This window comes from Silurus meridionalis, chromosome 29 (genome assembly GCF_014805685.1).
Source record: "Silurus meridionalis isolate SWU-2019-XX chromosome 29, ASM1480568v1, whole genome shotgun sequence".
Classification (NCBI taxonomy): Eukaryota; Metazoa; Chordata; class Actinopteri; order Siluriformes; family Siluridae; genus Silurus; species Silurus meridionalis.
Genome location: NC_060912.1, coordinates 2,943,824 through 2,970,466, shown reverse-complemented (window position 1 = coordinate 2,970,466; position 26,643 = coordinate 2,943,824). Strand labels below are relative to the sequence as shown.

The window sequence follows — 26,643 nt, the reverse complement described above, 5'->3', positions numbered from 1 at the left end:
GTTCGGAAAACCACAGCGCCACCACAGGCTGGGTGGGGAAACTGCAGATTTAGATATTGGTGACTGGGGCGTTGGGAGATTTAGGTAGTGCCGACTTTGGGGCATTGGGAGTTTTATGTATGGCTGACTTTGAAGCATTTATAGACATTGCTATGGCGGACTTTAGGGCATTAAGAGATTTAGGTATAACTGGAGATTGAAGATTTAGGTAGGGCCAAATCTGGGGCATTGGAAGCTTTAGGTACTGCCGGCTTTGGGGCATTGGGCACTTTAGGTACTGCCGGCTTTGGGGCATTGGGCACTTTAGGTACTGCCGGCTTTGGGGCATTGGGAGCTCTAGGTACTGCCGGCTTTTGGGCATTAGGAGCTTTAGGTAGTGCCGACTTTGGGGCATTAGGAGCTTTAGGTACTGCCGGCTTTGGGGCATTGGGAGCTCTAGGTACTGCCGACTTTGGGGCATTGGGAGCTTTAGGTTGTGCCGACTTTGGGGCATTGGGAGCTTTAGGTACTGTCGACTTTGGGGCATTGGGAGCTTTAGGTATGGCTGACTTTGAAGCATTCAGAGACATTGTTATGGCAGACTTTGGGGCATTGGGAGATTTAGGCATAACCAACTATTGGGCTTTGGGAGCTTTATGTATGGCTGACTTTGGAGCATTTTTTTAAGCACATTTGGCCAATAAAACTGATTTAGATTCTGATATAATATGGACTTTAGAGATCTACAGACTAGTACAATCTTTATAACGGGTTACAGACTCTTTGTTTGCGATGCACGTACGTCATATCCGGTGACACAGAGGCTGCGGGCGCACCGCCTTTTCTAGAACAGGGGTTGGAGCATGCGCAGTGTTAGTTCGGTGAAGGGCATCGGTACGGATGTGACATTCGCGGAGCGTGATTCCGATGCAGCGGCGTTCGCGTCATAAAAGCCGTTCACCGCCGCACGTTTCACTTATTTCCCTCTGTTTCTTCACACGTCCAGGTGCGTGTTCAGGTGCTCAGGTGCTCAGGTGAAGAAACGATAAAGCTGAATTTGAGTTATGCTAGCGACTTGCTAACAGTTTGCTAACGGCCGGTAAAGCAGAATGAGTCGGGAAGCTAACCGCCTGTCATGGGCATCAACTGCTCGCGTGTAGCAGTTAGTTTGAGCTAAAAATATATATATTTAGAAAGAGTTCCGGTGGTTAAAAGCCTTTTAACCGCATTTATATTATATATATTTTTATTTTCAGTCTTTCTTATTAAAAAAAACTTGGTGCTGTCAGTCAGCCAGGGTTCAGATCACGTGATCTCTTTGGGGCCACTGCAGACGTGTAAATAACAGCAGAGATGTGTGTGTGTGTGTGTGTGTGTGTGTGTGTGTGTGTGTGTGTGTGTGTGTGTGTGTGTGTGTGTGTGTGTGTGTGTTGGGTTTTCATACATTTCCAGGACAAGATTTAGTTCTCTATGAGCTTTAATTATTAAATCATTCATATTTAATCTGAATAGTGTCTTCATTTGGGGCATCATAATATTTTGAAGTGAATAAGGTTTCTTTCTTTTTATGAATATTATTATTTTCTTCACATACAGTCTTTCTGATTGCATTGCAGAGGTGCAGGACGGAAAACAAAATTCAGACATCCTGAGGTTTCCTCGGTTATGGTATTTTGCTGATAATCGAATGCTGGTGAGGATCTTACACAGCCTGTCCTGAATGGCCGTGTGCAGAGGTGGTGTCTCGTTCTGGGTAGGCTGCATCAAGAGCCGTGGCTGCCGAGCGCTGCTAAAGAAGCAGAACTTAAAAGTATGGCAGGTGTGTATAATAAAGTGTAATGTATCACATAATGCTCACAGTCTGGATATTGGATTGGATTTAGAAAAGAAAAGAAAAAAGACGGACCTTCCAGGTTAACACTGGACACAGGATGGCGGCGTAAAGAACGTCACCGTCACCTTCCGGGGGAAAAATTAAAACCCAAGCACCACCATAAACTTACTAGCCTTCTGCTCAGTCATACAAACATAGACACACACACACACACACACACACACACACACAGCACAAGGCATGTGTGAACATGATCTACACACGTTGCCATCCTCTCTCGGCCAAAGCTCATATCGCGACTTCCGGATGCTGAACTGGTTAGCCTGCAGTCTAGACCTTTCACCATTTGAAAAACATCGGGTGCGCCCTGAAACGGAAAATACAGCAGCAGCTAAAGCGTTCAGCAGTTCTGGGTATTCTTTGTTGTATTTTTCGTTTCATGACGCACCCCAATGTTTTGAACTGATGATAGACCTACACATATGGGACAATATAGAAATAAATATAAATGCAGGTACGTTGGATCCTTATTCGTCTCGTAGCTGGTTGACCCCTAAGACACTAAAATGACGCGTATGCACCGATTACTGAAAAAAAGTTTCTTTTCATTTGCAGGTGCCGTTAAATGCACCCCGTAGATCTCTGAGCAGCGGAGCATGGGCCTTGGCTCCTCCAAACAATCTACACTATCAGTCCGTACCCAAACCGTGTCCGCCTAACCCCTTCCATCATGTGTCCCAGCCGAGACGAGACCACTGGAAGGAGACCCTTAACATGTATGTCCTGCTCAAATCCCGGGAAGCAGTTGATCAGCATACACTGGTGGAGCTTCCTGTGTTTGGCCAAGTCAAGCTAAGCGAGCTTGTGGCCTCGGGAGCGAACCGGCCCGCTGATTTCTCTTTCCCTTTAACCACGGTGGATGGAAGACGAGAAGATGATATTAGCGTTATCGGAAAATCAAGGACCGAACCCAAACCGGATCTGGAGCAGAGCTCGTTTCGGAGTTTGTTCAAGGCCGAAGGATGCCCCGCGCCGTTCACGTCGGGATCACCCTTCTATTGCTTTCACTGTCCCAGGACGGAGCCGACGCCCGAGGCTGAGGATAAGCTCCGGGTCGGACACGTTTTTTTCCCACGTCCTGTTCTGCGCAGTTACGCAGAGACCGAAAGCACGGAAAGAGCTTCCAGCAAGAAGGACAATGAGAACGAGGAGAAACTGGCGCTCATGTACGAAAGGCTTAGGATCGAGGTAACACTTTAACCACAGCTCATGTCTCTGATGATTAGGGGTGTAACGGTAACACAAAATTCACGGCCCAGCTCAATTTCTATACCGTCAGGGGGAAGAAATGCAAAAATAGTTTGTCATGGTTTTTTTTTTATTATTATCTTTAATCACATTAATCACTATCTATCTATCTATCTATCTATCTATCTATCTATCTATCTATCTATCTATCTATCTATCTATCTATCTACCTATACTCATATCTATCTATCTATCTATCTATCTATCTATCTATCTATCTATCTATCTATCTATCTATCTATCTATCTGCCTATACTCATATCTATCTATCTATCTATCTATCATCTATCTATCTATCTATCTATCTATCTATCTATCTATCTATCTATCTATCTATCTGCCTATCTATCTATACTCATCTATCTATCTATCTATCTATCTATCTATCTATCTATCTATCTATCTATCTATCTATCTATCTATCTATCTATCTATCTATCTATCTATCTGTCTGCCTATACTCATATCTATCTCTATCTATACTCATCTATCTATCTATCTATCTATCTATCTATCTATCTATCTATCTATCTATCTATCTATCTATCTATCTATCTATCTATCTATCTATCTAAACAGTACATTTTAAAAACAGTATTTTTATGAATGAAATGCCTGCTCGGTTAAATCATCTATAAAATATATAAACATAAAAAATCAAATGTATAAAAAAGGTAACAAATTAAATAAAAGGAAATAAAATATACAAAATCAGTTAGACCCCATTTGGGTAAAACAGGATGTGTATATAAGTGTGTGTGTTTTACATTTAATATATAATTGACTAAAAATATGATCTACTTAACTGTTCAAATTATTTTAAAAAATGTCTTTATTCCTTCCTTCCATCCTTCATTCACTCACTCCCTCGATGTGCGGAACTGTCAGGATTTTCTCCTTTGAAGAGAAATTCTTGAAGCTGTGCATAAAACTTAAAAGAATCCATATTGCTAGCGTTCGCAACGAGCAGGAAGTGGCCACGATTATGCGCGTGCACAAAAACAATGTTCTGAAGCGCACTACAAATCGTATTTTTTTAATACCCCTGGCATTGTTGTGTATGATTTCAGGTTTAATAACATCCCGAAATCTCCGTACTGAAAAAGCGCGGTCTGAAAACGTGTACCGTTACACCCCCTAATGATTTTATTATTATTTTTATCATCATGATCATGTGTCATGAATTTGCACATTGCATTCCAGCTGCCCAGGTTTTTCCTGAAGAATCACGACTACAGCATGTATTCTAACGACGTGGAGTTCATCAACGACCTCCTCAAGACGAAAACCAGGTATCAGACGGGCTTCTCGAATTCGATCGTCTCGGGTTAACCGATTTGTCCAGAACAGCAGCAGTGTCAGAAAGATCGGATCATTTTAGCGACTCGGTTCAATGAATCTCTTTGAACAAATCTTTTTTTGTTGAATCATTTAGTTTTTCAAATCGACACGTCCACATAAAACTTTGACTATATTCCAATCATTTCTATATGTGTGTATATAAAACTGCATAGCGTCTATAGGAGTCACGTGATAAATTAAAGAACCACTCGGACTTTAAGAGTCGAGAGATGAGTTACTCCGTTCTAATGCGTGCATCTAATGTAGAAAATGAACGAATCACTCTTTATGACTCCTCGTTCTTCTGAGTCACGTTAAAGACTCGTCCGAAACGAACTGCTCGTTCCTGAAAGTCCCGTCACCGGAAGACACTCTCTCTTTTTTTTTTTTCTTCCTCCGTAGAGGCCGTGTCGCGTATCAGCTGACCTGACGCTGTGGCGACTCCTTTGCCTGTGCTATTACGCAGATGCGCGGCTGGAGGTCCTGAAGCTGACCAAGCACCCCGAGGACGGCTCCATCAAAGCTCGCTGGAGGGTCAAGGGGTTGCCTTTTCACACGCTTCTCTTCCGTTTCTACAAGAAAGATAAAAGCCAGTTCTACAGGTAGGCCATAGCCACGCCCACGGTTTGATCACGTGACCTTAGAAGATGGCTGGGTTATTAATATTTGGGTTTTTGGTGGTGGTCGTTGTGTCCCCCTCCCTCCACAGGACCTTCGATGCGTTCTCTACCTTCTATCTGGGATCTGATGGACTCATACACCGTCATAAAGTCCAAAAGGTAAAAACCTTAATTTATTCGATTATTTACATTTTCCTTAAATATGTGTTGCATAATTGAGACTATCATCATTTTTTTTCATGTTGGAAAATAAAATGCATATATATATATATATATATATATATATATATATATATATATATATATATATATATATATATACACACACACACACACACACACACACACACACACACACACACACTGGAGATCAAAATTATAGAACAATTTATAAACAATTGAACAATTCTGAAATAATGTCATCTTCACTGCTCAACAGTTGAGGGAGTTTTTGTCCTGTCTATACCATGCTACCAGAACACCTTTTCCACAAAATAACTAAGGCATTTAAAAAAAACATTATTTTGCAGAAAACACACTGATCAAAATTAGAGAACAACAATGACTGTAGCATGGAAAAAGATTACAACAAAATTTTCTGAAGGTTACAACAGTCAGCAATTAGTAGGAAGTGTCCAGGCCTCTGCTCTGAATGACTTCAGCACATCTGCAGCCACAGGACAGCACTGGTCTCTCACACTGCTCTGGTGTGATTTTGGTCCACTCTTCTTCCAGTCTCCTCCACAGTTCGGTGACTGTAGTGGGTTTCTTGGCCATAACTTTGTCACCAAGGATTTTCCAGAGGTTCTCTATTGGGTTGAGATCAGGACTCTGGGCAGGCCATGTCATTATTTCAATGTTTTCAGTTTCAAGGAACTGCTTTACCCGTTTTGCTGTGTGACATGGAGCGTTGTCCTGCATGAACACTGCGGGCTGATTGGGTGATGAACTCAGGGAAGGAACCATATGTTGTTGAAGAAGGTTCTGATAAACATTTGCATTCACTCTGCCATGTAGCTGTATAAGAGGCCCAACTCCTGCTGCAGAAAACATGCCCCAAACCATGACACTTCCTCCTCCACTTTTCACTGACTTCTTTACACACTTTGGGTTCAGTCTTTCTCCAGTTTGTCGCCGAACATAATGTTTCCCATCGGACCCAAATAAATTAAACTTGCTTTCATCACTGAAGTGAACTTTGGACCAGTTCTCCTCTGTCCACACAACATGCTTAGTCTAGCCTTTTGATTCTTTCTGCTAATGAGAGGTTTGGTCACTGCAGAGTGGGCTTTCAGTCCAAATGCTCTTAAACGTCGAGACACTGTATGACGAGACAGATCCTTACCCTGTTCAGCGCTGAACTGGTGAGCAATTCCAGCTGCAGTGTGGAAACGATTGCCCATTGAGATCCTCCGCAGTATCCTGTCCACTCTTGTATTTGTCTTCCGTGGACGACCAGCCTTCTTGGCAGACTTGAACGAGTTTGTGATGTTGTAAAGATTCAATATTCTTGAAATCACAGATTTGGAACGACCAACTTGTCTTGCTATGGCTGATAGGGTCGTCCCTTTGGCCTTCATCTGGACAACCTGCTGCCGGAGGCTTTCAGTCACTTTAGAACGGCCCACCATTTTGCAGAGTCAGTGAAACTGGAAGTTAGGCTGCCAGTTAAATAGGGGTTATCAGATAATCAAGGAAATTAGCACCAGGTACCAGATTAACACCAATAACTGGGAGGTATCTGAAAGTGTTCTCTAATTTTGATCAGTGTGTTTTCTGCAAAATAATGTTTTTTTTAAATGCCTTAGTTATTTTGTGGAAAAGGTGTTCTGGTAGCATGGTATAGACAGGACAAAAACTCCCTCAACTGTTGAGCAGTGAAGATGACATTATTTCAGAATTGTTCAACTGTTTATAAATTGTTCTCTAATTTTGATCACCTCTGTGTGTGTATGTGTGTTTGTGTGTGTGTGTATATATAATATATATATAATCTATATAATCTATTATAAGGGCAAAGATACAAGGTAGTATTAAATAGGATTTCCAGGTCTGGATTATGATTGAGAGGAACAAAAACACCAACACTGAGTATTGAAAAATATTTGCGTTTTCATTAGGGGTGTAACAGTATCAGTATTGGTATTTTATTTTTGGTGTGTGTGTGTGTAGGTCATGGAGGCTCAACCGCCCGTCCTGAACAAACTGCCGTCGCTGCTAGCTGGAGCTCTGGTGGCCCTGGGGCTTCAAGAGGACCGACCAGCTCTGAATCTTCTCCCAATGCTCCTCTCCTCCTTCAGACAGGCTCAAGATTAACGAACGCTTAACGCACGTTGTCGAGAAAGAGAGAGAGAGAGAGAGAGAGAGAGACCGGCGCATTTCTCTACGCCCAAGGACTAGAATCCGTTCTCCTAGAGCCGAGCGATCGATGCGTGAGAGATGTTCCTAACGACCAAGAAGAAGAGCGGAATAGGGGACCCTAAAACACACACGGTCCTCGTGTCCAGTCGGATATTAAGCAACACTGTATCACACGACATCCCAGAAAGCTTTGTAAATTCAATCGCTCCACTCCAGGATTTACTGTACTGCTTACGATCTGTACTGGAATAAGAAGTCATTCATTTTACAAAATAGTCCTGATTCAGTGAAAAAAATTGAAACAAATGACACACACCTTGGCTGTGTCCTGAATGCTGTTTACCCCTTAGGAATATAACCCTAAAAAAAAAAAAAAAAGTACAGCTCTACATGTAGGTTTACGTCAGTTTTTTGTGCGCCTGCCTGTTTCTGAGGAACTGGTCTGGTTGGCGGTAAGACAGAGGAGCAGTTTTACCTTAAATGCCCTCGTGATGTTCCACAGAGCGAGATTGGATTTACCAAAATAGCGTTTGATTTAACATAAAGCACAGACCAGCGCATGGGTTCAGCCAGTCAGCCGTAATACAAGTGGAATTTTTTTGTGTTTTGATGTATGGAAGGAGTCTCCAGTGTGAGAACAGAGGAACGTGGTAGAGTGCAGTCTTTCTGGAATATAAGGAATGGCAGTAGGGTTTCACAGGATGCACTTTGTCGCATAAAACTTTCTGGCTCTATTATTAATAATGTAAATTGATCACCGATCAGGCATAACATAAAAAATAACACATCTTTTCATCATGGCACCTGTTAGTGCGTGGGTATATTTATCAGGCAGCAAGTCAACATTTCTTCCTCAAAGTCGACGTGTTTAAAGCAGGAAAAATGGGCGGAATACGGATTCAAGCGACCAAATGGGACGGCTAGACATCTGGGTCAGAGCATCTCCAAAACTGCAGCTCTTCTCTGCAGGGGGTCAGTATCTTATCAAAAGTGGTCCAAGAAAGGAACAGCGGTGATCCGGCAATTGAAGAAGGTTATGCTGTTGATGCTCGACGGGTCAGAACTGTTTCGGCACCAAAAGGGGGGGGACCGACGCAGTATTATGCAGGTGGTCATAATGTTATGCCTGATCAGTGTACAAGTATTTAAATTAGACACCGTATTCCATATATTCACATAATAACCCTTGTGTGTCTACACACGTGCTGCTTCGTAGCCTCGATCCTCAATGAAGTAACCAAGACAACACTGTAGTACTGAAGTTTTCATAAGAACTCGCCACACAATCTGTTCCTCTGTCGGAACGCATTCCTGAGACGCCGTCTTGTCCATGCATGTCTGTCAGCCGATTTTGGATCCGGAAACGCAAATCGGTGCGAGAAAAGGAGCACAGGGTGCGATTCTGAATGAAACACAGCCAGGGCTTGTATGGATTGATGCCAGTGAGACACTCCAGATCGTTTCCCAGCCTGTCATGAAAAGAACCAAAAGTTTGTGTTTGTGCATCACACCCATAGGCGCTTCATCGTCAAACATAATCCTTACGAGACGGAATCCTCGCTTATTTATTTGCTGTCCGTAACCCAAATTCTGGTCTGAAAATGTAATAAAAGCGTACAGACACTGTTTAACACCTCTTTTGGATTTTATTACATGACTTTGGAACACTGATTCGCTTCACAAGTGGGTCGACACTAGGTTTTGCGGGTTGTTTCGCCGTAGGACGATCACCTTCACGATCAGTAAATTGAGGATGTTGATTAGCCAGAGACAGCACAAATACAGAGGGGGGGGAAAGCTCATTACATAACTAATACTCGTCTGGGTGAACGGGTCTAGAAACAACCTAATGTGTGTGTATACAGAACATCACAAGTAGACTTATTTTTTTTGTACTTCGTGTATATACATGGTGTATATCATTTAACGCAACTACTCAAATTAAAACGCAATACGACATCATTCATAACATTTACATTACAAAGAAATCCTGATGGGCTTTACTATGACTTGAGTATTACACTAAACCGTCTGCCTCGTTGGCGCCTCGTGTGGCAACGTACTTTCATCGCAGGTGCGACAGATCCTCCAGATGCGACTGATGTAATTTAAAGCGTTGGTTGCCGTGAAATTGGACGAAAAAAAAGATTGTGATCTCGAGACACCGTGGAGACGGGAAATGTAACAAGGACTAGCCATCAGTTGCTGCTGAGTGAAGAGTACAAGCGTGAGTCCCCTGCACAGAAGAATCCAGCTCCTCTATTGCCTGACTGTAGAGCGCCTTCCGACTCATTCATCCGAAAAATGGAACGACGAGTCTTCAGAGAACGCTTTGCATGTGTTCGGGAAACGCTGAGAATTGTAGTCGGGATCTTCCTCGACTCTATTCTTTAGGTCAGTCTTGATCTAAGAGAGAAAGCGAGAGAGATTAATACAAAACCTTACACCCATTGAAGGTGCAGTATTCCGGTCTGATTCCTGATCCTAAGAGTGGTCGATGAAGTACACAGGCACATTCATCTATTCATAGAATGATAGTCAAACACTGGTTATCTATTATGATATCTATTAAAATTCCAAAACTTGAAGCTAAACAATTTCCTTTAGAACCAAATGAAAGAGCAGGATTTGTTTTGGTTTAAGGTTTTTCTCTCAAATGTTCTGCTTGCCGTTGAAACAATGCTGAACTGTATGTTGTTGATACGTCCAAGTTCAAATCAGAGCGCGCTCTCGATCCTGATTGGTGGTTTGCTGCGTGACCGGTTACGTTTTTATCCACTAAAAAGGAACGACCGATTTCGCAAAACGTAGATTAAAAATTATTAAAAAATGTGACTTTGAATTAAAGTGAAGTAAATTTCTCCCTAAATGGAAACACTTTACTAAAGTACAGAGACCCGAAAATGCTACTTACGTATAGTAACGAATTACAGTTACGTCTTTACTGTCCACCACTGGATTCCAACATAATCTACGCTAAAGGTAGTAGAATTCGACCAATGGGGGATCATACCGGGTAATCAACCGATCGATACTGGAGAAAAAAAACAAACAGTAAATGCTCTGGCCTTCGTGAAGACGTTTAATGTTGGCCATTTTAAGCACGATTCTGAAGTTAATAAAAGCTATATAAGTGTTGTTGTTAATTTCAACATTTACTAATGCATTTTTATTTTATTAAACTTCAGTTAATGCACTATGAACTAACATAAATGAGGAACAGCGCGGGGTCTTGCGTGTCAAATAAAACAGCATGTAGTGTCAGTGATTCGCCTCTAGAGGCCGCTCTGGTACTGTATAATGAAAACGGAAAAACTATCGGTATGGATTTTTCCGGATAGTTCCAGCAATCGGTCGACTTCTAAAAGGTAGTCACAAAATAACACAACACCAATTGATATCAATAGAATGATGAATTTGCAATATAGCAGACCACCTCAGGCTTTGTGGAGATGAACAACTTATGGCTGGAAAAGTCAGGTGTCCCGATACTTTTGTCCATATAGTGTACCAAGCTTCGTGAGAAGTTTTCATCGAGTGCAGAAGGTTAGTGGAGAGAAAAATAAGTACTTTCCGAACAATCGAATTAATTAAAACATCAATTCAACCCGATTCTCAAATACAAAACTAATATCCCAAATATTAAAATCCCCTGAAATCTGCTCGTCCTGGGCTTGTTATTGCTATCGTGCTTCAGATCAAACCTGGTGTAAGTAAAAAAATAAAATAAAAAAAAACTAGTCATACAGTTTGTTCCACCTGTTGTTTGTAAGCGTCCTGCATCTCTGGTGTGTCCAGCTCCCCCTGCAGGTTGTCTGGAGAAGTGACTGGCCGGGCTCCTACTGCTCGGGCAGCGACGCTCACGGCCTCCGAGAGAGAAAGGTGAGGGCCCTCGCCCTGAGCAGTCTAACAGACATAACACAGACTAGTATTAGTATAAAAAAAATAAACTCACATCGCTAACTTTTATTGCCGATGCACTGATGCGAAACCCTATCCCACACATACGTATAAATATATAAAGGTTGCCAAATATTCAAAAACAAAGCAGTTGAGTTATTAATCGGCTACCTTTCTTCTCTTGGCTGGCATTCCTTGAAGATAAGCGTCAGAAAGGGGAGGCTGAGCTTTTATTTTCCTTTGAGACAGCATGTCATGCCTAATGATGGGCACCCACTCCTGCCACACACACACACACACAACTCTTTGTGATATATATAGTAATCACATACAGAAGCAAGAAACATTGAGCAAGTCTTACAGGTGGTACAGCTGCTGCCCAGGGCTCTGCCTCCATCCCTGACTCCTCCTTCTCATTAGCCGCCATTCCGGCAGGTCCGCGTGCGTTCCCTGTGGACGGCCTGCGACTGGGAGTGAGATCTGGAGCAGGCTGCCTGAAGTTTGTTCTCGCTCCTGAAGGTGCCATGGCCTCTTCAGCAGTGGTTGCGGGTGCTGGAGACATCTGTAACGATATGTCCCTTTCATTAGGCTTATGGAAGTCAGTGTCAAAATCAGTTTGCTGCTCGCCAACCTGCCCTGTTCTCACCTCCACGTTCTGGATCCCGGTCTGCTGGACGGCCTCCGTATTCAACTCCACTCTGACATCAGACTCAGGCTGGACAAGGAAGGATATGAACAAACGTACATTTAGAGCTGAACGTCTAGACGGACGCCTTGGGTGTATTTATGGGACCCTGACCTGTGTGTTGAGAACGTATTGCTGAATTTGGTCCTCTGTGACCGGATTATGGTCCAGGATCACATGCAGTCTCATGGACATCATGCTGGTCAACCAGTTTACTAGACTGGGATTTACTTCAGCAGACATCCGTCTCTGTGGACACACGTCCACACACACACACATATAAGTTTCAGGGAAATCAGGAGAATTTCAGTAGCATTTGCGTATAGATACTAGATGCTGTCAAAAAGTTTCGAATCTAGTTTTGTAACACGCCAACAGATGGCAGCATGGAGCTGCACACACAGTCACAGAGAGCACCGATCTTCATTAGTCAGTGCACATCGGAAGCTGTGCAACTGGTGCTGTTCTGAGGACGTACGCACCCTGTCTGTTTTTTTAGGGTGAACGTGTGTAAATGTAGATAAATCAAGTACTTTATTGGAAACAGAGCTAGTCTCGAAACTTTTGGATACCACCTTCTTAAGTGATGTGAGGGTGAACTAACGATTCGATGGTTGATGACCGACGTTAGCGCCCTCTGCTCTCCTCGTAAACAGTACAGGTTAAGAGCCAGACACTCGAACAGACCCTGAGTGCAGAGAAACAGCAAGCGAGGACCAAACGTGTCATCTGAAAGAAAAAGTTTAGTTGTTGCCGCGAAATTTACGAAGAACCGTAAAAACGTCTGAAAACGAAAGTGTGAACGTGGAGCGTTTTTAGACAGAAAAGCCGTTTCCAAATGGATCCGAATTAGTGTAAACGTAAAAAAAATATTTTCATTTTATATACCGTATTTTCCGGACTATAAGCCGCTACTTTTTCCCCACGCTTCGAACCCCGCGGCTTAAACAATGAAGCGACTAATATATGGATTTTTCTGGGGTTTTTTCCCGGTTTCACAAACTTCAAGCCAAAAAAACTGAGCCCCATAACATTAGACCAATGAAACTGCCGAACAGGTTCAGGTGAACCAATGAAATGTTTGACCTGCCGCTCACTCGGACTGTCTACAGGAAATGTGAATCATTCGTCACGCTGAAAACAACCGGTGTTCTGAGCTGCACAGCATCAGGAGAAAAGCTTCACCGATGGTGATTTTTAAAAACACGACGATGCTAAAAGATAAACTCTGGAGAGAAATTGTTGTGAAAGGAAGGAGGAAGACAGTGAACAATGACTTTCTTGGTAGGCTGCTGTTCAGATACAAGCCGTGTAACAGGCACTGTCTTTCGTTAAAGCCTGTGTAAAGTTCATTAGTTTCAATGTAGACACCTGCGGCTTATAGACAGGTGCGGCATATTTATGTTCAAAATAAAAATCTTTGTAAAATTCAGTGGGTGCGGCTTATATTTGGGTGCGTTTAATAGTCTGGAAATTACGGTATTAGAAAAGCGAATAAAGTGAATATATTTTTCAATACTCGGTGCCTCCTGATCTTAAAGCCGATATGAATAGATGTGTGTACCTGTACACCGGAGTATGTGCGTTGCCATGCGGGTGAACTGCTGTCTGAGGAACGACGTGTTGGTCTGGATGATGTCCACTCCTTCTCGCACTGTGACTGCGGACTGAATCGCAATAACCAGAGAGAACATCAGGTTCCTGTCGACGTGCATTCAATGACGGCTCTTGTATGATTTCAGTGCGGACTTACAAAACTCTCGGCGATGTACTCCTCCAGTCCGTTGATGAGATCTTCAGCGGCGGACTGAAGAGAAATGTAAGTGTCAGTTGGACTCCAGGAACTCTTAAGAGACTGGGAAAAACTAATCTGTTCACAAAATATGCCAATTTCTGAATAAGGTTCAGCGCTGAACATTTCCATTTTCTATTTACTAGGAGACCCAAAGTTGATCCAGCATGACGATGCCCCTGTGCCCGACACAATTTATCTACGATACATATACGATGTGATACGATTAACCCTGTTACGATGCAGTGCAACACATTATTTAAATAAAGCCAGACGCTCTTTTCCTGTTCTGTCTCTGGGATGATGCAGCTCTACCTCTGCCATGTTAATCTGTATTCTATGTGGCTCTCGGGACACGCCTCGGCCTTTAGTGTTGCGATACGTCATTTTCACTACTCTTTCCTTATTGTGTTTAATCCTCCCGGCGTGCTGATGAGAAGTCGAGCAGGTGGAACGGCTTGGACTTACAGAGATATTGGCATCGGTAGGCTCTCGTCCGTTGAGATAGTGCTCATTGAAGAAATTAGTGAGTTCGGGCTGAATCCGACTTAGGGGCTGCGGGTTGCCGTGCAGCAGAACCACCATGTCCACCATAGAGAAACTCTGGCACACAAGAGACAGCAAGTCGCCAAAGAACCCTGCAAAGACAGAGATAATACACCAAATACAACCTTTATACACCGATCAGGCAGAACATCCTGCCTAATGTTGTGTTGGTCCCCCTTTTGCTGCCGAACCAGTCATGACCCATCGAGCATAAATAGCGTTAACGTTTTCAGCAGTCTGTTGGATCGGACCACACGGACCAGCCTTCGCTCCCCACGTGCATCAATGAGCCCCATGACCCTGTCGCCGGTTCACCACTGTTCCTTCCATATAGCACTTTTGATAGATACTGACCCCTGCAGACGGGGAACATCCCACAAAAGCTGCAGTTTTTGGAGATGCTCTGATCCAGTCGTCTAGACATCAATTTGTCAAACTCGCTCAAATCCTTACAGAACAAAAGGTCTCGAATGTCCCGGATGATTCCAACCAATCGGAGAGGTGATTATATACACGCAACGATTAGTCGTTTGTCACGGTTAGTAGCTAGTAGCACTCTTCACTGGACATTCAAAGAATTGTTCAGGATACATTATAAATGTCATTAGTGTGTTCCTTTGGTAACTGTTTCATTATGTGAGTGGATGTTTATACTCATGTAGCCTCGCTAAAGTAGTACGTTTAATTCTCGTTTAATACATACTGAATTTATACTCCAAGTTCTTCAGTGAACTAGACAGGAACCTAGATCTCGCTTCAATCGCGAGGCGTCTCATTCACTCCTGCTGCGCTTCACCCCAGTCCAAATAGAGCAACCTCCGGACCCCCTACATTTTACTGACACGCTGCAATTTTTCCTCTTTGAGGACAAAATTTTGCCTAATATTTCCCGCCCACTAACAGATGCCACGATGAAAAGAGAATCAGTAGTATTCGCTCCACAATTCGCTCACCCACGGCATCTCCAGCTCCAGGAGTGAAGAGATTGCTGGTTTGAGAAAGCCTCTGAATGAACTGGGCGATGCTCTCGCTGTTCCCCTGTCCGGCCCCCAGAGAGCCCATCATGGTGGACAGGACGCCCTGCACGATGCCTGTGAACAGCTCTGGGCTCAGGGTGTCTCCTCCTCCGCTGGGAGGATGAGGAGGGTTTGGAGAAGTCGCTGATGGAGCAGATGGAGCAGGAGAAGCGGGCGGAGGCTGCTGGCTCGGGGGAGGAGGAAACACAGGCTGATTGGACTAAAAGGATAAAAAGTAAAAATTAGTGAAAATCCGTGTTCTAGACATGCTCATTAAATCAACACTGACCTGGATAAACTCAGACATGCCCTGGATGAAGGAAGGCATCCCAGGCATCGTCACAGTTATGGAAGGAGAACCTCCAGAGACACTTCCACCTACTCCAGCAGCTCCACCCAAAAGAGAGCCGAGCAGGTGGGACAGGTTCCCCTCCAGACCCTCGTTCTGTGACTGGCCCATGGGAGCTGTGCTGGTAGTGTTAGAAGAAGTATGTGTAGACGCATTGGCTGATGTGGAAGGGGCAGTAGAGGAAGAGGAGGAAGAGGTAGAGAAGGAGAACGATTGGGATGGAGAGCTTTCAACACCTGGTGAGAAAACCGGAAAACTGTTAGCTTTTCATTCCACCAGTTTGAATCGATTAATCTTGGCCTTTGATAGACAGTTGCTGTCAAAGCATCTTCTACAAATAATTCATCTGCTGATTCTGCATAATTCCACATCATGGTTTGACCTGTGATGCTCATCTTTGGACTGTGAGAAGATTTGGCATTTATGCATTAGAATTTTAAAGGAATAGAAGCTGCCCTATGAGGTGGTGTGAAAACGATACGAGACTAACGGTGCTAACTGGTGCTGTTCGGACCACGTGCGTTACCACGTCTGCGATTTCATCATCAAAGAGCAAACTCTTTGTTTTGAGGCCCACGTGCGTGCCAAGAGCGAAAGAACGTCACTATAAGAAGACCAGAGATCAGGAAGACCTTCGACCCCAACACCCCCATCCGCCCCGCAAAGGTCGCTGTTTAGACGAAGTTTTCAGCGATCCGCTGCGAATCGCACAAGGTTCTTGTTCGTCGAAAAGAGGACTTCCAGGACAGGCTCCAGAAGAACGCTGGGAGCGCTGTATTGCTGTGAATTGCTATTTTGAAGGCGATGGTGTGTACACGTAGATAAATACAAGTACTTTTTTGCGAACAGAGCGATTCTCAAAACTTTTTGACGCCACCTCGTATTATGAGAATCTCACCTGTGTGCATCGGCATTAGCAGCTGGCCGACCAAACCGCTCACCATCTGAGTGAGAGGAGAATTACCCATAGAGCCCTGGGGAAGACAGTGAGAAAAGTTATCTCCTGTTAGCATAACAATACAAACGTACAGTAATACCTCAGCATATTAGATCGCGAACAGTGTGCAGAGCGCCCTTTCGAAAGCGCTCCCTTTTGTGCCCTCTGCACATTTTTACATAATAGGTCCTAAAGTGGTAAAAAATTATCTTGCACCATGCTGTATTATAAACTGTTTGAGTCTCGATTTGTTTTGGGATTTTATCGATAGCGCTAATTAGACGCTATTGTGCTGGTACCTTAATTACCTTAGTCAGCTGACCCCTAACATTTTTTTTATTCTTCATATTCTGTGTGGTGGTCAGTTCACAGCAGTGGCACAGATTCATCTTTTCCAATAAGATTTCCATTTCTTTTTTTTTTTCCTCCTTTATAAAGCAGTGTTCTTTTGTTTTTTTTGTTTTTTTATCTTTTGCATCAAATTCTTACCTTTAATCAGTCAGTTAGAAGAATGAGGCATTTTGGCTGTTCCCAAGCAAATTAAATCTTTTTTTTATAATATTATAATATACAGGGTCTCTGCAGGTTTCACAGTCATATTTAAGACTAAGACAATATGAAATGATTTGAACGTACGCGTTTTCTGCCGCCATAAGTTGAATTTTGTGATCGTTTTAAATGCCTTTTATAGACCGAGTCATGCAGTGAAGAACGCAATCTAAATTATCAATCTATTCGATAATGTCAAATTGCACACCAAAATTACATTATTATTGTAGACTATTGTAACAATTGCTCCTCACCTGAGCGGGCTGTTGGCTGGCATGGGGTGGCCCCGAGGCACGCAGGTTAATCGTAGCTGCCCTGGTGCCAGCAGACTGAGCAATGTGCGGAGTAAAAGTGGGCCGAGTGATAACGACTCTGGCTTGTGGAGGTGGAGGAACAGCCGGGGCTTCTCCATTTGGGACGTTTGGCGCAGGAGCTCCTGCCTGATGGCCGGCTGAGGCTGCGGTGGCTATTGCAGCGGCCTGCTGCGAGATCTGGTGCACGATGGCCTGCATGAACTCAGGAGGTAAGCCAGGGATGTGCATGGGTGGGGCGGATCCTTTGGAGGAGGATGCAGTGTTAAAAACATACCCCCAAAAAAAGAGCAATTGATCGAGGGGTATGTGGCATGTTAAAGCTCCAGCAAGTGAAGCGATCTTCAGTGCAAGTAGGGGTGTAGCGGTACACGTATTCGAACCGGTGCACATGGGTACCGAATGCAATCCTTTTTACGTACGGAACACAGTTCAAATCAGAGTTCCCTCACGAATGCATTAACTGGTGCACCACATACACAACAATGCCAGTGGTATCAAAAATAGAAACTAGAGTTAGCACAGTGTCACTGTGGCTTTAAGAATTTCTCTGACATTTTTCTCTTGTGCCTATTTAATCTATTTCTTGATTTAATTAATATAATAAAAAAATAATAATAAAAAAAGTCTACAGTAATCCCCCGTTTATCGCGGTGTTTAATTGGATGCCACCCCAAAACATTGTTTTATGTATACGGTACTGTGCTGTATTAACATTTTACTTCATTTTATAATGAATAATTCTATTTTTATTAATAAATTTCATTATTTCAGCATAAAACTCCATTAAAACAATTTTTTTGGTCTATGTTTTGCATTTCTTCCCCCTAATTGTATTGAAACTGAAAAACCGAGGTACGTACTGAAGCGTGAATTTTGTGTACCGTTACACCCCTAGGTGCTGCTAAGTCAACACAAACACACTCTAAGACCCCGTTAATTGCTGCATTAATGTTTGCGTGTCTGATTTAGTGTTCGCTAGTAGGAACAGTGGACACTGACCAGTCTGTCCTGCAGCGTTGGAATTCTGTTGGCCTGGGGCCTGAGCTCCACTGCCTGAATCTGTTGCACAGAAATGCGCAGATCAGACGCTAGCCTTAAAACTAACGCCTCCCAGTCCAGGTCTGAGAGCATTCCCTGGTATAGAGATTTCGATCAATAATACGAGATCAAAAGTCTTTAAATCGAATAGTTTCAGACCAGGAATGGATGGCTAAAAGAAAAAAACATGAGGGCGCACATATTTATTGAAAAGACCTACCGTCCAGGTTCATCTGCATCATCACCACAGGTTCCATGGTCTGGTGGGTGATTCTGATCACGCGTGGCGTCCCTGGACCGGGCGTCTGATTGGCTCCGTTGGGTTGAGAGGATGGCGCTTGTTCTTCCGGTTGGCCAGATGGATGAGATGATTGAGGCTGACCTTCACCTGGCTGTCTGGGGTTAGAGCTCATTGCAACCGTGGTTCCGATGTTCATCTGACGATGAAGTTTGAATGGAAGAACGGTGTATAAAATTCAATAATAGCTCTAAACACAATGTAACTGTTAAAACATAAGACGGCTCACTGGTATTGGGATATGGGGCAGACCACTCTGCAGCAGAACGGGTGACGTGTAGTGGGTTATGGTCCGGACCACGTGTAGGTGGCGGGGAGGCTGTGCGGCCAGGTTGCACCGAAGATCGCTCAAAGCCACCAGGGTGTTGCCTAGAAGCCGTAGGGACTCGCCGACTACGTTGAGGGTGCGCTGGTCTTCGTCCCGCTCTTGCGTCTGTCACACAACGGACAGGAAACACGTTTATGCTTAAAATAAGTGCAAACTAAAGTTTCCTGAGGAGGTTCAAAAAGAATAATGGCAGCGTACATTGTTGTTGTAATCAGCAGATTGGGCCGCTCCCAGGATGGTATGAGTTCTCTCCATGAAGGGGCGGAGCCTTTCCTCAACCCTCCGCACTTCGGAGAGCACCTCCATCAGCTCTAATGGACTTGGGTGACTGAGGACCAAGGCAAAGTGTCAAACACATCGTCCTTACACTAATAGTTTAAACACATTATGAAAGTATAGAAAGGATAGAAGTCCATTGGCAGGCATTAGTCGGTCAAACATTTATGCAAAACCTTTTTTTATTACTGGGGAAAAAAAGTAAAAAAGTAAAGTAAAAAAACGAATAAGCAAATTGGAAAAGTGTTTGGAAAGAGTTTTGAGACTCAATACTGCGGCCACATTATTTGTTATAAGGTTGTAAATCTAATGATGTGTTGGTGTTGACACAAAAAGAGCATCTGGAATAAATAATAGTAATGAACAAATCAAAATTGTGCTTATTCAGCTTTTTTATTTTATTTTTTACTGAAAAACATTAAAACCAGTAATTCCTGGTGAAATAACATCTTAAAACATAAAAAGCTTTGAACTGAGACAGTAATTAAGCTCAATTTGCAGGTAAAAAGATCTTTAAGCTTTACTGACTAAGTAAGAAAGAAAAAGAAAAAAAAAGATACTAGCATAATATTTTATTCTTAAAATAAGATCGATATGATTTTTACAGGTAGAAACATGATCGTAAGTCATGACTTTGTATAGGATTAAAAAACCAAATCCAAGCAGCCAATGAAAGCAAACCCATGCAGCTTATATTCTTGACTGTTTCTCATGGCTGAATCTCAAATCTCCAAAAGCACAAAATCTAGAACATCTTCCCAAAAAAGTGGAGGTTCAAACGACTGTTTAAAGTCGAAGCTTTCCTTCCTTTCCGAAAAGTAAAGGTATCTCAGGCTGATAAATACTTTTAAATTCCTCTAAAAGTCTTGCTTACTTTGGTCCGGAATGAGGTGGCCCTTCTGTTTGCGTCGAGGTGGTGGAAGATGAAGAGGAAGAAGAAGCTGGACGAGGAGGTTGGGAAGTGTCCATCGGTTGCGCCGATGAAGAGAAGGAATCTGAAGCCCCCTGTTGCGCGGAGGCTTCACTCGCTGGCCCCTAAAATATCACCGCAACCCGGATTAGCCGACAGAAATACACAGGCTGGATTTATAGTCTAAATATATATACTCTATCAAGTGCGCACCTCCAGTCTATGAATCAAGGATTGGGTCTCTCGCAGCAAGTTTTCCGCCAACTGGAGCCGTATCCTCGGCTCGCTTTGAGCTGACTGGTCCAAGTTGATGTGCACGTCAACAGATCCGTTGCTCTGAAGAACAGTTCCAGGTTAAACTTAAACAAAATACAGCTGTTATCGCTTGGGGTGTACTCACTTTTGTTGCCAGTTATTTTGACAGTAATGGCTGTAGAGATGTTTTCAGAGGACAGTAAATCTGTACTGCTCTACAAGCTGCACATTGATACTCATATATATTCACGGTTCATTTCTATATTATTGTCCCTTAAAAAGATTATACTAAAACAGATGTGAGGGGTGCACTTACTTACACTTTGTGAGATACCATATATGCTACTTACCCCAGTGCTTGTGTTGACTCTGGCATTCCGCCCTCCGTCCCCAACGCCGGCCATCATCTGCTGCACAGACATCTGAATGCAGACACAAGAGAAGACATGCACAATTATTTCTCTCATTTTTTATACAGTGCCTTTATAGAACCTCAGAAGGTATCACCTTTGAGTACTTGAGATGAGCACATCGTCGTAAACCACGCATGTCCCACCATGCTGAAGATATGATTCGTCTAGGGTCGTACATGATCGTCCCTGATTCATCTGAAGGTGTCTGCACCAACACACAAATGTACGAACCTGAATCTGCTGGGGGTCCAGGATGTTCATTGGGAGGTTGAAGGTGCCCAGCATGACGTAGCTGTTCCCGTTGCGGTCGTGCGGAGCTCCTTGGGAGGTGGAAGTAGAGGTGTGATTCGAGCCCGATGATCCTTCTCCTCCGCCGCCTCCTCCTGAGGAGCTGGATGCAGCATCTCCTCCACCTCCGGGCTGCGTTGTTTGGGGAGGAGCCCGCTCGACGAGATGAATGACTTTCCCATCGACGTCTGGGAAAGAGCAAAGACGTGTTTAACCAATATATTTAAACCAATATAGTAGTATCGATTGCAAGAAACCGGAGTCAAACCTGCCAAGAAATCGTTATGGTTTCAATACCGAGCAATCGGATTCTCCTGAACTGCAACTTCGGATAAAATCTGAATCACTCACTGTATTCCGTTAACGTCCGGTCATCCTGCAGCACACGGCCCTGGTAGATCAGCCTCTGTTTATCCACCGGGATCTCAACTGAGGAGGCGATGTGCTCCTTAAACTCCTGCACCGTCCACTGAGAGGAGAGATGGAGATCGAATGTCAGGCAAAAGATCGAATATTCCAAACAGCGTTATTTTCAGATCTTCTCAAACATCCATTGTTGTCTTGGAATGATTTGTGTTTTTATGTTCTGTGGATTGAAACTGATTGTATACACCAGTTACATCCAGTCACATGGTTTTTAGTGTCATTTCAGCCATATTCATACAGGACCCAGAAACACGAAAAGTTTCTTCAGGACCATGGTGCTACCTGAAACTGTGTGTCCAGTACTGTACATGTAAACGTTTGGGGGTTAGGGGTGTGTGTGTGTGTGTGTGTGTGTGTGTGTGTGTGTGTGAAAGAGAGAGCTGTCCCTTTATATTAAGGAGTAGGGTTGCAGACTTCCAAGAATTTTCAAAATTGGAAACTTTCCATAGGAATTAATGTGAATAAACTATGAATTTCTTCTTTTTTTTTATTTATATGTATTCGTTTGCATGTCAGATTATGTCTTTGTTTGGTTATGAAACAGTTATAATTATAATTTCCCCTTAATTCCCATAAATGTGGGCATTAATGGGAATTAAGGGGAAATTTTAATTAATTTTCCAAATTGGAATATTTCCAAAGTTCCCCAGATGAAGTGAGAATCTCCTTTTTTTCCTCTTCAGATCGGCCCGCTTCATCCCGACGCCCCTACCTCTTGATGAAATTGTTCTAAACTAGAGACCGCTCTCTGAAGCTAAGAATGGTTCCACATGAACAACCTGATGATCCATAAAGTTCCTGAACGATTTAAGAGCTTTGAGAATGAATCAATGTTTCAGGACCACAGTTTGCATGAACAGCGCCCATTTAAGCGTCCATCACTGAACAGTACACTTCAACAATGATGGAAAAGTAACGAATGGACATTCTGTGATGAAGATGAGTATCTTTTGAGTCTGGTTCCTCTTAAGGTTTCTTCTTAATACCATGTCGGAGTGTTTTCTTTGCCTCAGTCGCCACGGACTCGCTCATTAGGGATAAACTTATGTGGATACATTCCAACTTTATAACCTCTTCAGCTCTGTTAAGCTGCTTTGGAACAATGTCCATTGTTAAAAGTGCTATAAATGGTCGGCAGCACCCGTGGCTTTGCGGATGCATTCGTATTTACACAAAACAATTACTGAAGGGGGCTTGCAGAAATCAGAGGTAAATATTACTCCAAATTAGGTAACACTGAGCACAAACTACTATATCAAACTGATTCTTTGGCTTTTACCTTATAAAAAAAAGGATTAGTTTTAAGATCTTCACACAATTTCCCCTGCAAATCTTAAATCCCAGTCATCTCTCTCTAATAATCCAACAGTAAAGGGTGAATACATTAAGAGAGCAATTTATACAAATGAGCAATTGAGGGTTAAGGGGATTAAGGCTCTTGGTAGTGCAGGGAACTGAACTCATCAGCTTCTGATCCTAACATCCAATTAGCTACCACTTCTGATCTTCACAGAATGCGACCCGGTGAAAGAAATGACAATGTTTCGAGTGATTCAGGTGAGCAATCGAAGCAATAACCTATAAGGTTGTGATTTCTACAGTACCATGCCGTACATTTCACACCTTCAGTGGGGTCCTGCCTGGAGCAATCCACCTCTTAATACCATCATTATGGCTCCACGGCCACAGAAAAGATCAATGTTATGAAGGAACGCAGTATAACGAAGAGCTGCATCACACACAGGAATCTCAGAGAACGAATGCGGTTAATAAAGCAAGAAAACAATAAACACAATGCAACACGTCTCCTTTGACCGCAGCCACAGACTCAATGCTCGCATAAATCATCTCTAGCAGAAGCATCGATATTAACCTTATAAGAACTGTACACATCCAGAATGAGAAAAAAGCTCAAAGCATCAAGCGCCAGTACAGCCAGGCCCAAGAGAAGTTTCTTCCCCCAGGCAATCCACCTCCTGAACCCTTAAATGCTCTTCCTATTGTTCAATAAAAATAAAAAAGGTGCAATACCACGTTTTAATAATCTTAATCTGTACTTTTCTGCTCAATAATAATACTCAATTTTTCCTTAAATAATTGTGCACTTTTTTAATTCACTTTAATTTATTTTTTTCTATTTTACTTCTATATGCAACTGTCACCAAAACTAATTCCAGGGAAATGCAATCATACAAAAACGCTCTCTTTCTGATTCTGATCAAATGCAACCCGAGCATTTTCTCTGTGCATCACGTTTTCTTTTTTTTTCCTGGAGATTTAAAACGTAGGCAAATTGTGTATTATTTTCTTTTACAGGGAAAAAAAACTTAAAAGTATAAGTGGTACATGAAAAAAAAAAAATGGAACTTGAACTCTTTCGGCCGACCCTTTTCTCACAATTTCTTGAAAAAGTAGAAGTGTACTGTATCTGTGACTAAATTAATTTCTCTTTTGTCAGCCATGGTGGAATGAAAAAAACAAACCAACAAACAGCTATTAAATGTAAACCAACGTATTTAACATTGTGCGGTTTGAAAATTGCAGAAGTAATCGGACGCCTGCTGGATGGACCCCGGTGTCGCCAACTCCAAATCTGATTGGTTAGCAGCTTTTAGCAACACTGTCGATTCTAAAGGTCTCACAGCAGAATCCTTTGACCCCGGCAACAAAACGTAAACACTCCTAGAAGCATCATAAGTTAAAAAATAGCTATAAAATGAAGAGAATATTGGGAATCATTTAATACAAAAATTATAGACAAAAACATATTTGAGTATAAGTCAGGGATTCTGATTCAGGGCCAGTTTAGACCACCATATCGGGTTCACAGCAAAGCACGGTCAATGAAATCGAATATTATGAGGGTAAATCAAACTGAATATACGAAGTATAATCAAGATCATCTCCATCATTCACATGTAGTCACCTCTCCTCGGACTGTATAGGTCCTGCTCTGAGAGTCCAGAGTCTTGACAGTCACAGTAATATCTCCTGACTCCTCCATGGACCACCTGCACATGCACACGCACACGCACACGCGCGCACACACACACACACACACACACATATACATACATACACCATGTATACAGTTAAAATAACACCATTATACAATACTGGCTTATTAGAACAATTAAACATCCCAGTTTTTTATATGAATTTTACCATTAAAGCAAAAATAATTCTGATTTTAATTCATATATAACATCTAATAGATCATCAACACACACACACACAACACACACATACACACACATAACCGGCATCCATTGTGAGCTTGCTAGCGATTTAGCTTAACCAACACAACCGGTTTAAAAGCTCAATTTCGACCCAAATAGGCAACAAGTCAACGCAGAATCGTCCCACACACACCACACACCTTCTTTTCTCCTTAAACCGGAATAAAACAAAGGTTTCGGCTTCCTAATCCCAAAGTTATGCTGCCGGCTAGCTCGCTAAAGCTAGCTAATCCCCCTTTACCGTGGTGTACGCTACCCACTTCGGACCACTCCCAAACGTTTCCATGCTCCCTAGATAGGTTCACTAGGTTCCTTAGGTTGTAATAGGCTCTGTCAATGAAACAAGTGCACTCTTTCTTTATAGCTACGCTGTTTGTACTTTTGCCCATAAGGTTGCTCTGACCTAGTTTGGAAAATGTAAAGTAATCTTTTATACATTTACTTATTTATTAAATTACTCTTACAAAAATAATAATAAAAATTATATATATATATATATATATATATATATATATATATATATATATATATATATATATATATATATATTATTTTTGTATTTTATTTTATTTTTTTACAATATTTATTTACTTATTTATGTATTTCATTCCATTGATGAACTTTAAAAATGTAATCCCCCCCCCCCTAAACATATTTCATATTTATACTATTACAATTTTTTTCTTGCTCTCAAACATTATTATTTTAAAGTGACATTGGGTATTAAAAAAAATTACTTTACACTTCTTGAATAAAATGTTACTAGTGGATGTCAGTGCAAAATTTGCCAACAGATACTGTTCACTGTCACTAAAATGTGCCCAAAACGATTCTCCTTGGTTAGACGAGCGTTTCATTATGCCACACAGCCATGTTCCCTGTTAATTTCTGTGTCACATGATGGCACAATCGAACAATGAACTCTCCCTACTCTGCAAAGCATTTTGATATGTTACATGTCTATGTTGCTGGAGTTTCGTTTTTTCTAACTTGCACCTTTTGGTGGTGGAAGAGATTGTAATGTCACGTGATATCAATATAGTAGCCAGAAATCAACTCTGCCCACTGTGCTGAGTGTTTTGATATGTCACATGTTCATGTTGCTCGAGTTCTGGTTTTAAATTTCGCATATTTTGGTGGTAAATGAACATGTGACGTCACGTGACATCAATATAGTAGCCAGTGCTCAACTCTCCCTACTCTACTGAGTGTTTTGATATCTCACATGTTTATGTTGTTGGAGTTTCAAATTTCGCATATTCTGCTGGTGGATGAGCACGTGACGTCACGTGACATCAATATAGTAGCCAGCAATCAACTCTCCCCACTCTGCTAAGTGTTTTCACGTCATATGTCCATGCTACTGAAAATCTTGTTTCACATTTCGCATATTTTGGTGTTGGATGAGCACGTGATATCACATGATATCAATATAGTAGCCAGAAATCAACTCTGCCCACTGTGCTGAGTGTTTTGATATGTCACATGTCTGTGTTGCTGGACTTTTGAGTTCAAATTTTGCATGTTTTGTTGACGGATGAACAGGTGCCTTCATGTGACATCGATATAGTAGCCAGAAATCGATTTTGCCCTCTGTGCTGAGCGTTTTGATATGTCACATGTCTGTGTTGCTGGAGTTTT

General features: G+C 42.4%; 2 protein-coding genes across 5 annotated transcripts; one reads left to right on the top strand and one right to left on the bottom strand.

Annotated features, from left to right (window-relative positions):
* Positions 1–832: 832 nt before the first annotated feature.
* Positions 833–9,074, top strand: c29h6orf136 (chromosome 29 C6orf136 homolog). The gene is given in 8 exon segments (XM_046844005.1): positions 833–985; positions 1,596–1,798; positions 2,429–3,061; positions 4,325–4,413; positions 4,865–4,887; positions 4,890–5,064; positions 5,172–5,241; positions 7,255–9,074. Coding segments are annotated over 7 exon segments (1,233 nt in total). The 5' UTR covers positions 833–985; positions 1,596–1,699; the 3' UTR covers positions 7,399–9,074.
* On the bottom strand, positions 9,070–25,298 carry bag6l (BCL2 associated athanogene 6, like). Of its 4 annotated transcripts, none has more exons than XM_046844000.1 (25): positions 25,143–25,298; positions 24,690–24,774; positions 21,689–21,806; positions 21,281–21,525; positions 20,987–21,058; positions 20,595–20,717; positions 20,346–20,506; positions 19,394–19,523; positions 19,097–19,300; positions 18,790–19,006; positions 18,531–18,590; positions 17,472–17,773; positions 16,630–16,705; positions 15,672–15,967; positions 15,320–15,602; positions 14,289–14,458; positions 13,782–13,835; positions 13,593–13,695; positions 12,633–12,757; positions 12,143–12,277; positions 11,990–12,058; positions 11,705–11,905; positions 11,515–11,622; positions 11,191–11,349; positions 9,070–9,849 (listed from the first exon to the last, which is right to left on the bottom strand). In XM_046844000.1, the coding sequence occupies exons 2-25, from the start codon at positions 24,765–24,767 to the stop codon at positions 9,733–9,735; spliced, it is 3,606 nt and encodes a 1,201-aa protein (XP_046699956.1). In that variant the 5' UTR covers positions 24,768–24,774; positions 25,143–25,298; the 3' UTR covers positions 9,070–9,732. The 4 variants fall into 4 exon arrangements, with proteins under 4 accessions (XP_046699956.1, XP_046699958.1, XP_046699959.1 ...); XM_046844002.1 differs by having other exon boundaries at positions 11,203–11,349; XM_046844003.1 differs by lacking the exon at positions 18,531–18,590.
* Between the last annotated feature and the right edge of the window lie 1,345 nt (positions 25,299–26,643).